The 13,267-nt window shown below is 36.5% G+C and overlaps 1 protein-coding gene across 8 annotated transcripts in view; it reads right to left on the minus strand.

Annotated features, from left to right (window-relative positions):
* Positions 1-13,267, minus strand: part of DPYD (dihydropyrimidine dehydrogenase) — an 883,000-nt gene that overhangs the window by 671,857 nt on the left and 197,876 nt on the right. For all 8 annotated transcript variants that reach the window (XR_008380177.1, XM_053591597.1, XM_053591598.1 and 5 more), the window contains one exon: positions 8,754-8,841. Coding sequence is in view for 7 of the 8 variants with exons in the window: in XM_053591597.1 (XP_053447572.1) it covers positions 8,754-8,841 (88 nt within the window). In the remaining variant the exon portion in view is untranslated. The remainder of the gene's footprint in view (positions 1-8,753; positions 8,842-13,267) is intronic.

The following is a 13,267-nucleotide window of genomic DNA, read 5'->3' on the forward strand; positions in this document are numbered from 1 at the left end:
AAAGGAGTCTGAGGAAAACTGACTGAGGAGGTACAATAGAATTGAGTGTACGTTTGGAAACTAGAGCTGTAATTCGGTTTGTAAGAAAATAAAGAATGGAAGTATTGGCCTAAACTCCACTGAGTCACAAAAGCCTAACACAATACAACACAAGTGACATCCTTTTCTCAAAGAGGTGCAAGGCTCATTGAGTCTGGCGATTCAATTACCCTCTCAACCTGGAAAGAACCCCCCTTGTGTGGAGGTCCACTGGCAAAGCAAGTGGGACAGCCCCATTGTACACAGCCAGTAAATATCTAAAAAGCTGCAAGCTTTCAAGAACAAGAATCTTTGACTTTTTATGATTGCTACAGTAATTTTTCAACAAAACATTAGTTACAGGAGTTTTTTAAATGCCTGACACAAAATTGTATTTTCAATGAAATTTCTTCAAATATCTTATATTCATATGAAAACACCTTTAAAAAAATTCCTATGCAGAATTATTCACTAGGTAGTAAGAAAAAACAAACATATTAAGACATAAAGAGATTTTGCTAAAATCAAAATGACTGTAATCTTGCTTAGACATATAAACTTTTCAAAGAATTCCTTTTTGTCCTTTATTTTTTTCCTTTAAATGCAGATAGACATTAAATAAGTGAAGTGTACTTATTAGAATTACAAAGTAACTACTCAACTTTTAAATAACTGGGGACATTTTCACTAGCATGGATGCTCTAAGGTAGCCCATCAGAATTTTCATATCTTCTCATACTTGATGCAGGAATGCTAGCTTAGGTATAGTTTTAGAGAGACATTTCAGACATCAAACTTGGAATTTTATTTCACTCTTCTTCTGATGAAATCATTATTAAACAAATGTAACTTCATAAATAACAATTCATCAATAACTTCAATAGCATTTATCATATTGGTTAAAAAGGGAAATTTATTTATTAACAAAGTAAATTAATTAATATTAACAAAATATTTATTGAGTAATTACTGCATTCAGTACTTTCAGATTACAACCATTATCTAGCTTATGCCACAACTTTGTAAGAGCAATGTAAAAGTAAAAGAAAAGATGTACATAGTTTTCCTTGGGTTCCCAAAAAGTGTTCAATCTAAAAATTCAACCCAGATTTCGAATCCTAATAAATCTGACCATGCAAATTAATGCTATGTCCATACATCTAAGTAATACTTTTTAATTCTTTCGAAAAATTAAAGCAATATAAATTCATCATTTTTTTCCTAAAACCATTATTTTAAATCACAGACATATGAAGAAATGACATTCAGATGTAAAAAAGAACATGGTTGTTAAAGGAGGACTTGATGTTATCTAGAACATGAACATTAATTCTTGTGAAAATGATTCTCTATATCCGTATGGAACACTGTCTTTAGCTTTTGCTCATCTGTTAAAGGATAAAACACTTGGGCAAGAACTTTCAATGTTTCTTTCACAAAAACAATAGATACTATTAATTATTTAATCAATCAACCTTTCACTTAGTGAATGAAAACTGGGCTTACCAGTACATTGATTTAAAAAAGAAAAAGCAAAACTAGAGATCAAAATTCCTTTTGTTCTACTCTTGCCTGTTTTCTATTTTTATTTTTTAGTTATACCCCTCTTATCCTCTATGAATTACATCAAATCTTAATAAAAATAACTGTATTTTAGTAAAAGGAAAAAGTCCATTCCCTTGATATAGCTGTGCACCAAAGAATATGTTAAAGTGATATTTCACAAATTTGAAATGTGTTTTCAGGACACATGACAATTACTATACAAAGGCATTTAGCAAGCTTAAGCTGGAGTCCATCTATTCAGTGAACGGCTTGTATGAAAAGTCATTAATTTTAACAGAAACTAAATTGTAAAGCAAAAAAATTAATATGCATTTTTGCAATAATCTAATCACAGCTTGGAAGTTTTTAATTAATAAAATATGCCACGAGGCGGAGCAAGATGGCAGCCGAGTAACAGCTTCCTTGCATCTGGGCACCGTGAGTCTGGGGAGATAGGACTCCAGGCATCTCTGGCTGGTGGGAACTGCCTATCATCACTCCTATGAGGATACAGGGAGTCAGCGAGAGACTTCTGGACCCCAAGAGGAGGACTAAAACAGTGGAAAACCAGCAAGTGGTCGCGTGTGTTCAATCCGTCTAAACCCGCCCACAACTGTAAGTTCAGTAGCAGCGAGACTGCAAACCAGAAAGGCCTTACCTGTGAACTGTTTTGATGTCCTTGGACTTGGCACTGAGTTGAACTGCCTTGGGGAAGGCCTGAGCGGGAGTGCGGAGAACTTTGGCCATTGTCTAGGCCCCAGTCTGAGCCGCTGAGCCAGATGGAGCTAATAGTGTTTGGTGGTGGGTCACATGGATCCATTGTCAGTGATCTGCCCCAGCAAGCTCCGCCCTCAGGGTCGCAGAGCTAGAAACGGGTGGGAGCTGGTAACCCAGCAACCAAGTAGCCTAAGGGTAGGGTCTGAGCCGCCTTGCAGCCCTAACCCTCAGGGGCAGAGTGAGACCGGTTTTGGCACACTGGGTAAGTGGATAGCCACTTCAGCAGCGATTCCAGCGAGAAACCTGGGAAAGCTTCTGCTCAGCAAGTTTACAAGTTCAAAGTGCCTTTTAAGTAGGCTGAAGAGAGATTTAGGGTGTCTACCTGCTGGGGTTTGAGAAATCAGCAGCCTCCAGTCGTATCAGAACTGTGACTAACATCTCATACCCCAGAAGACCACGTGTTGCCCAGACAATATTCAATAACATATACAAACTGCTTTGTTTTTGGTTGTGTATTTTTTCTTTTTTTTTTTTGTTTGGTTGTTTTTTTTGTTTGTTCATTTTGACGTTGCTGATGTTCTTTTGTTTTTTTAATTTCAATCTTTTCCACGCAGATCCCTTTTTCTTTCTCAATTTTCCTAGTTTAATTATAATTTCCCATTGCTGCCTTTTTTAATAACTTCAACTTCATTTTTTGCTAGTGTTTCTACCGATATCATTTGGTTTTTCACCCAATTTTATCCCTGTAAAGTTTTCTGTTTGCTTGTTTTGCTTTGATTTATAGCATTTTTGTCTTTCCTCTCTACTTGGTGGAGGTGGGGTACTGTGTCTGATCAGGTTAGCAAAGAGCTGCTGACCTCAAGGGAAGCACGCAACTGGGCACCCCCAGAAGGTGGGGTTTTTTAAAGTTGTGTCAAAGTACCCTACTGTACACCTATATTACCCTGTCTCCCTCTTTCTGTGCCTCTCTTCTTTTTGTCAATATTCCTTATACCCTCCCCCTCTCCTTTCTCTATCTTTCTTTTTTTTTATCACTCGGTCCGCCTTTCTTTCATCCCCTTTTTTTGCTCTTCAACCTTCTCACCCTTCTGGTCCTGTAACCCTTAGTCCACAGGCACAAGAACTTAAAGAGCAAGAGGAAGTGAAAAGAAAATTAGGGCAAGGAAACAGATAAAAGAAATCACTCATGAGGAAGAATCAGCAGAAAACTCCAGGCAACATGAAGAACCAGTCTAGAACAACCCCACCAAGGGACCATGAGGTAGCTACTGCAGATGATTCCACCAGTATAGAAATGTTAGGAATGACAGAAAGGGAATTTAGAATACACATGTTGAAAACAATGAAAGAAATGATGGAAACAATGAAGGAAATTGCTAATAAAGTGGAAAATAACCAAAAGGAAATCCAAAAACAGAATCAAATAAGAGATGAATGATATGAAGAATGTAAAAAGGATATAGCAGAGCTGAAGAAACTGAAACAGTCAATTAGGGAACTTAAAGATGCAATGGAGAGTATCAGCAACAGGTTAGACCATGCAGAAGAAAGAATTTCAGAGGTAGAAGACAAAGTTCTTGAGATAACTCAGACAGTAAAAGAGGCAGAAAAGAAGAGAGAGAAAGCAGAACGTTCACTGTCAGAATTATGGGACTTTATGAAGCGTTCCAACATACGAGTTATAGGAATTCCAGAAGGGGAAGAAGAATGCCCCAGAGGAATGGAAGCCATACTAGAGAATATTATAAAAGAAAATTTCCCAAACATCACCAAAGATTCTGACACACTGCTTTCAGAGGGATATCGGACCCCGGGTCGCCTCAACTCTAACCTAGCTTCTCCAAGACACATTGTGATGAACCTGTCCAAAGTCAAGACAAAAGAAAAGATTCTGCAAGCTGCCAGGAGTAAGCGCCAGTTGACCTACAGAGGCAAATCCATCAGAGTTACCGCAGACTTCTCTAATGAAAATTTCCAAGCAAGAAGACAATGGTCATCTACCTTTAATCTACTTAAACAGAACAATTTTCAGCCCAGAATTCTGTACCCTGCTAAGCTAAGCTTCAAAATTGACGGAGAAATCAAATCATTTACGGATATACAAACATTGAGGAAATTCGCCACAACAAGACCAGCTTTACAGGAAATACTTCAACCTGTTCTGCACACTGACCACCACAATGGATCAGCAGCAAAGTAAGAACTCAGAAATTAAAGGACAGAACCTAACCTCCACACTGATGCAAAAGATAAAACTAAGCAATGGACTCTCACAAAATAAGACGAATAGAATACTACCACACTTAACAATTATCTCCATAAATGTTAATGGCTTGAATTCCCCACTGAAGAGACATAGATTGGCTGACTGGATTAAAAAATACAAGCCATCCATTTGCTGTCTGCAAGAAACACACCTGGCTTCAAAAGACAAATTAAAGCTCCGAGTCAAGGGTTGGAAGACAATTTTTCAGGCAAATGGAATTCAGAAGAAAAGAGGAGTTGCAATCATATTTTCAGATACATGCGGATTTAAAGCAACTAAAGTCAAAAAAGACAAAGATGGTCACTTTATATTGGTCAAGGGAAAACTACAACAAGAAGACATTTCAATTCTAAATATTTATGCACCCAATTTAAATGCTCCCAGATTCTTGAAGCAGACCTTACTCAGTCTGAGCAATATGATATCTGATAATACCATCATAACAGGGGACTTTAACACACCTCTTACAGAGCTGGACAGATCCTCTAAACAGAAATTAAACAAAGATGTAAGAGATTTAAATGAGACCCTAGAACAACTATGCTTGATAGACGCATATAGAACACTCCACCCCAAAGATAAAGAATATACATTCTTCTCATCACCCCATGGAACATTCTCCAAAATTGATCATATCCTGGGACACAAAACAAATATCAACAGAATCAAAAGAATTGAAATTTTACCTTGTATCTTTTCAGACCATAAGGCACTAAAGGTGGAACTCAACTCTAACAAAAATGTTCAACCCCACCCAAAGGCATGGAAATTAAACAATCTTCTGTTGAATAACAGATGGGTGAAGGAAGAAATAAAACAGGAAATCATTAACTTCCTTGAGCATAACAACAATGAAGACACAAGGTACCAAAACTTGTGGGATACTGCAAAAGCAGTTTTGAGAGGAAAATTCATCGCTTTAGATGCCTACATTCGAAAAACAGACAGAGAGCACATCAACAATCTCACAAGAGATCTTATGGAATTGAAAAAAGAAGAACAATCTAAGCCTAAACTTAGTAGAAGAAAAGAAATATCCAAAATCAAATCAGAGATCAATGAAATTGAAAACAAAAGAATCATTCAGAAAATTAATGAAACAAGGAGTTGGTTTTTTGAAAAAAATAAATAAAATAGATAAACCATTGGCCAGACTAACTAGAAATAGAAAAGTAAAATCTCTAATAACCTCAATCAGAAACGATAAAGGGGAAATAACAACTGATCCCACAGAGATACAAGAGATCATCTCTGAATACTACCAGAAACTCTATGCCCAGAAATTTGACAATGTGAAGGAAATGGATCAATATTTGGAATCACACCCTCTCCCTAGACTTAGCCAGGAAGAAATAGAGCTCCTGAACAGACCAATTTCAAGCACTGAGATCAAAGAAACAATAAAAAAGCTTCCAACTAAAAAATGCCCTAGTCCAGATGGCTTCACTCCAGAATTCTATCAAACCTTCAAGGAAGAGCTTATTCCTGTACTGCAGAAATTATTCCAAAAAACTGAGGAAGAAGGAATCTTCCCCAACACATTCTATGAAGCAAACATCACCCTGATACCAAAACCAGGAAAAGACCCAAACAAAAAGGAGAATTTCAGACCGATCTCACTCATGAATAGAGATGCAAAAATTCTCAACAAAATCCTAGCCAATAGATTACAGCTTATCATCAAAAAAGTCATTCATCATGATCAAGTAGGCTTCATCCCAGGGATGCAAGGCTGGTTTAACATACGCAAGTCCATAAACGTTATCCACCATATTAACAGAGGCAAAAATAAAGATCACATGATCCTCTCAATAGATGCAGAAAAAGCATTTGATAAAATCCAGCATTCTTTTCTAATTAGAACACTGAAGAGTATAGGCATAGGTGGCACATTTCTAAAACTGATTGAAGCTATCTATGACAAACCCACAGCCAATATTTTACTGAATGGAGTAAAATTGAAAGCTTTTCCTCTTAGAACTGGAACCAGACAAGGTTGTCCTCTGTCACCTTTACTATTCAATGTAGTGCTGGAAGTTCTAGCCAATACAATTAGGCAAGACAAGGAAATAAAGGGAATCCAAATGGGAGCAGAGGAGATCAAACTCTCCCTCTTTGCTGACGACATGATCTTATACTTAGAGAACCCCAAAGACTCAACCACAAGACTCCTAGAAGTCATCAAAAAATACAGTAATGTTTCAGGATATAAAATCAATGTCCACAAGTCAGTAGCCTTTGTATACACCAATAACAGTCAAGATGAGAAGCTAATTAAGGACACAACTCCCTTCACCATAGTTTCAAAGAAAATGAAATACCTAGGAATATACCTAACGAAGGAGGTGAAGGACCTCTATAAAGAAAACTATGAAATCCTCAGAAAGGAAATAGCAGAGGATATTAACAAATGGAAGAACATACCATGCTCATGGATGGGAAGAATCAACATTGTTAAAATGTCTATACTTCCCAAAGCAATCTACCTATTCAACGCCATTCCTATCAAAGTACCTACATCGTACTTTCAAGATTTGGAAAAAATGATTCTGCGTTTTGTATGGAACCGGAAAAAACCCCGTATAGCTAAGGCAGTTTTTAGTAACAAAAATAAAGCTGGGGGCATCAGCATACCAGATTTTAGTCTGTACTGCAAAGCCATAATGGTCAAGACAGCATGGTACTGGCACAAAAACAGAGACATAGACACTTGGAATCGAATTGAACACCAAGAAATGAAACTAACATCTTACAACCACCTAATCTTTGATAAACCAAACAAGAACTTACCTTGGGGGAAAGACTCCCTATTCAATAAATGGTGTTGGGAGAACTGGATGTCTACATGTAAAAGACTGAAACTGGACCCACACCTTTCCCCACTCACAAAAATTGATTCAAGATGGATAAAGGACTTAAATTTAAGGCATGAAACAATAAAAATCCTCCACGAAAGCATAGGAAAAACACTGGAAGATATTGGCCTGGCGAAGACTTCATGAAGAAGACTGCCATGGCAATTGCAACAACAACAAAAATAAACAAATGGGACTTCATTAAATTGAAAAGCTTCTGTACAGCTAAGGACACAATAACCAAAGCAAAGAGACAACCTACACAATGGGAAAGGATATTTGCATATTTTCAATCAGACAAAAGCTTGATAACTAGGATCTATAGAGAACTCAAATTAATCCACATGAAAAAAGCCAACAATCCCTTATGTCAATGGGCAAGAGACATGAATAGAACTTTCTCTAAAGACGACAGATGAATGGCAACAAACACATGAAAAAATGTTCATCATCTCTATATATTAGAGAAATGCAAATCAAAACAACCCTGAGATATCATCTAACCCCAGTGAGAATGGCCCACATCACAAAATCTCAAAACTGCAGATGCTGGCGTGGATGTGGAGAGAAGGGAACACTTTTACACTGCTGGTGGGACTGCAAACTAGTACAACCTTTCTGGAAGGAAGTATGGAGAAACCTCAAAGCACTCAAGCTAGACCTCCCATTTGATCCTGCAATCCCATTACTGGGCATCTACCCAGAAGGAAAAAGATCCTTTTATCATAAGGACACTTGTACTAGACTGTTTATTGCAGCTCAATTTACCATTGCCAAAATGTGGAAACAGCCTAAATGCCCACCAACCCAGGAATGGATTAACAAGCTGTGGTATATGTATACCATGGAATACTATTCAGCCATTAAAAAAAATGGAGACTTTACATCCTTCATATTAACCTGGATGGAAGTGGAAGACATTATTCTTAGTAAAGCATCACAAAAATGGAGAAGCATGAATCCTATGTACTCAATCTTGATATGAGGACAATTAATGACAATTAAGGTTATGGGGGGGGAAGCAGAAAGAGGGATGGAGGGAGGAGGGTGGGGCCTTAGTGTGTGTCACACTTTATGGGGGCAAGACATGATTGCAAGAGGGACTTTACCTAACAATTGGAATCAGTGTAACTGGCTTATTGTACCCTCAATGAATCCCCAACAATAAAAAAAATAAATAAATAAAATAAAATAAAATAAAATATGCCACACTTTCCAATGCCCATAGAAATCATATTTTGAATGCTATAATCAAAGTTACTAAGACAAGGTCAATGTTTTAACCATAGGTAATAGTAGAAAACAAGAAATGCAGCTATTATTTTCATTTGTAGAGCTAAATCTGAATTTACCTTGTTTGCAATACTTGTGATGAACGATTTAATATCTAGATTAGTCGGACAGCTCTTCTGACAGGGAGCATCTGCACATTTCAGGCACCTAGGGAGTAAAATAAATGTATTAAGAAGAAGACTTCAAAGCAACTAGGATGATCTTCTATATTTTCTCTACCTTATTCTTATTCAGAGTTAATGTCTTATAAGTATAAATAAAATTATATTATTTTTAGGTCCAAACTTTCAATCAACAAAGTAAATACATGGTCTTTGTGTTTTGCCTTTTGTACACCTCCTTAGTTATTACATAAAATAGCACCACTGAGGCTATTAGCTGCCCTTCCTCTCAGAGTTCCTCCTAGATTTTGTGACCACCATAACCTACTTAAGATACATCATTTGCCCATTTATTGTATTGGTTTTGTTTTGATCTCTACTATTCTGACATTTATGATGAAATTTTTAAGTCTTGTAAGCCACAATTATTATACAAATGCAAAGGTTATGTCTTTTCATTTTACTACTTATAATATCCTTCCCTCCTCCTATTTGTTGAGTAATTACTGCATTAGATTTTTTCAGATTATAGCCATTATCTAGTTTACGCTACTTTGTAAGACAGATGTACAAGTCAAGAGGTAAGTAGTCCTCTTTCCCACCCACCTCCCCATCCTCTTCTCTTTCTTACACCTGTCCTTTCCTCTTCCCTTCCAATTTTCTGTTGTCTTTCAACCTACAAACCATTCCCATAGCAATTGGGATCTATAATAGATACTGCAAAGCATAGCCCAGATCCACTCCCCTCAGGACCAAAGCATTCATTACCCTAGTTGGCCTTCAGCTGCTAAAGTGAACTGGCTCAAGCAAGGTCAGGCCCCTTTCTAGTGGTGGCCTGCATCCAATTACAGGTCAATGAGTTGTGTTAAAGAGCCAGTCCCCTTACTCCCATTTGGGGAACTAGGCTTCAGGAATTACTGAAGCTTTTATTATGACTGCTCAATTCTGCTTCCTTCACTTTCTATAGATGGTGACCTTCAGATAAAATTCCTGCATAATATTTTCATCTTAGAATCTGCTTCTTCTGGAACTGACCAAAGACAGGCTAAACTTTCATGTGCCTAAGAACCATCTGGGAAGCTTGATTCCAGGGAAGAGCCTCTTCTGGGTTTCTGTTGGCTTAAAATACAAATTTTGGGGTGGGGGGAAGAAAGCCACTGAGGTGATTCTGACGTACTTAGTTGGAACCACACCATGGCAACCACAATTCTCTAAGTACTGTTTCAGGACAACTTGAAACCACTGGCCAGTATATTCCTTTGTTTCATTAACTTATATGTATGTTTCATCATTTATTCATTCATTTGATAAACATTTACTGAGCTTGGTTACACGACAGACCCTGATATATGAGAATATAAAATTGCTGGAGAAAGCCACAGTGGTCCTGTTCTTGTGGAAATGACAGTCTGGAGGAAGTACACATATTGAAAAGGCAGCAGAGGCCGATCGGATCACTGTGGATTTGTATGAAATACAGCATGCTAAGGGCACACCCAGAAAGGACAATTGCCTGTCCCAACCACCTTGATGGGGGTTATATGAAATACAGAGGGCGCACCCAGAATGGACAATCTTCTGTCCCGACCGCCTTGATGGGAAACAACACTAAAATGGAAGCTTAAAGAATGACTGGACATTAAACAGGCAAGTGATGGAGCAGAGTCGTCCCTCAGGACCCATGGATACAAAGTATGTGTGTGAGTCTGGAAAGAAGAGAATAAGATGGGGAAGCTGAGCTAATGGAATTTGGTCTGGCTTAAAGTGGGAGTGGGAGTAGAGAGAAAGAATGCTGGAAATGCCCAACTTAATAAAACACACTACTGTCACCTGTGCCAGAGGACTAGAATGATCTAAGGAACACACTACTGTCACCTGTGCCAGAGGACTAGAATGATCCAAGGATTTCAGTGAGAATGAATCCTGCGTTGCTCACTGACAAAGGTGATGCGCTCGCTCAGTTTTTATCCACTTCGTGTGTAAAGACCTTGGTTCATTTTCTTTGAGAAAACAATATCAGCGTCCTTGTCATTCTTTTGTGAGTAAGAGAGCCCTCTTCATTGTCTGAACCAATTTCTCAGTACTTAATTAATATCTTGTTTTTAAATCTGATCTCTTTTCTCTGGTTTGTGCCCTTAGCCTTCTCTCTAAATTAAATTTTACACAATGAGTACCAAAGGCTTTTCATAATCAATTGTCCTCTCTGAAATGTAGTCATTAAACCTCTCCCCTATCATTTCTCTAAATGCCATTGTTAAATTCACATCTATCATTTAGTTGAAATCCTATCTGCTCATACTTATGATGTTTTTTCTTGAAACCCTGTCACTGGATTCAAAAAGAATTCCATGGCAGTATGATTTGCAACATACACTGCAAAACAATGCAAAAACCTATACCACATGGCCTATTTGGCTGTTGACGTTGAAATGGGGCAATATTTATATGTGTAACTGTCATGTGAATAAATATGTTAAGCATTAACAGTGGTTGGAAAGGAGTTTCTATTATGTGATAATATAAAATCGCTAAAAATTTAGCAAATAATATGCCATCTTAAATATTTTCACATTTATAAAAAAGTCATCAGAACAGTTTTAAAATTATCTGCCATTACAAGGGAATAATGATGTGTGCATATACACAAAAATACATGCATATGTATATTAGATATTTTAGATTATAACCACTATCTAGTTTACACTACAACTTATAAATATATATTTTATGAGAGAGAGAGAACACACACCATAGTATTCTGGTTAACCTAATAGTGTCTCAAGTTTTCTGCTTCTCTTTTTTCTAACACCCAACTTGACTAATAGACAATTAAAAAAAAAATAAAGTTATAATGTCAGCAGGTCTGAATGAACCAAATTAACATGCTGTGTATTTTTCTGTTCTTTCAAAGAAATCTTAAATTCAACATAAACAGATTCACTTAACAGCACTGACAACGTAAGGATTTTTAGTTGTGGTTATTAAGGCTCTTTACCAAATAATTCTCCTTTTATTATTGAGCTAGTTCACAAATAACAGCTGTTGGAAATGTCAGATGTTAATGAGGCAGGGCCATGCAAACCTGAATTGTAGCATTCTTTTTTTTCTTTGGTGTCATGAATATGCCAGAATGGGCAGACTCTGATAATAATACCATCTTGCAATTCTCTAAGCGCTCTGAAGACTAAAGTGCATCAGGCTGCCATTAATCCCACTTTTCACCCTGACAGCTCAGTAATTACACTACTGCTATAGCCAGGTAGTCCTAATAAAATATCAACCACTGCACTGGAATGCATACTGGTGAGATGTTTTATTAAACTTGGGTGGGGGGAGTTGATCATCAAGTGACATTAGTGTTGACCTATTTTTCTATTTGACAATAAATTATCCTTTGACCATGCCATAATAGATATTACAGAGTGCATTTACTGTACCAAATCAGAAAGGTACTGCATTACAATGATGTAGGCAAATGGTGTAAATAAAATAGCAGAAATGCATGTCAGAATGTTATTACCTAAATTGCTTTAAATGATTGATACCATGAAAAATCACAGACACAGTACTTAGGGGAATATGTCAACAATTATTGTAAACCACAGTTCCACATAAATTTTTCCTTACAAGTAACATTTAAATTACACTTGTTTTCATCTTCATTCATTTAATTCCCCTTTTACCTTTCAAAGTTACTCAGTTATGATGCAGTTTATTTTTAAATGCATTATAAGAGGTGAAAGTTAATTCAGAAAAACAATTATGTAATATTTTAATCTCCAAATTAATTACTACATTTATAGTAAGAGAAATATATTAGTTTTTTTAATGTAGCATCTTAGGTATTTTTCTAGTCATAAACTTTTTATATCCATATTTATTAGAGAGAATAACAATGAATTTCATTAAATGCAAAATACCTTTATTGATTCACTATGACCATAAAAATATGTAAGTATATTAAAACTTAAGTGCTGCTTAAGACAAAAACTATTAAAAATATATTTAACTAGGATCTTTCTCTAGGGAAAAAGAAACATGATTCCTTTTTCCAAATATCAGTGAGATTGGCCAGTTTTAGTCCACAGTATGACACCAAAAAATATTATAGTGAGTAATGAAATAAGTGGCATTTCATTCTTCACTCATCTGAGAACAGATGCCTGCTTCTTTTATTGGTAACCATACATTGCAGTTGGAATTGTAATCTATGCTTGTTAAAGAATTTTCTACTCCATGAGCTTAAATAACTGAATTAATTTCTTTCTCAGTTAAAAAGGCACAAACATGCACAAATCTACTTGAAAACTTTAAAACTCACATTGCATTGTCTTGGGTTTGCTAGACTTTGGTTTAAGCAAGTCGGCACCATTTCATCAGGCTGTGTATAATCTACATTTACATATATATTATATATATTCACTATATGAAGAAATTATGCAAGTTAGTATTTATACTAAAAAACAAAATGT

The sequence above is a fragment of the Nycticebus coucang genome, chromosome 5, assembly GCF_027406575.1.
Source record: "Nycticebus coucang isolate mNycCou1 chromosome 5, mNycCou1.pri, whole genome shotgun sequence".
Classification (NCBI taxonomy): Eukaryota; Metazoa; Chordata; class Mammalia; order Primates; family Lorisidae; genus Nycticebus; species Nycticebus coucang.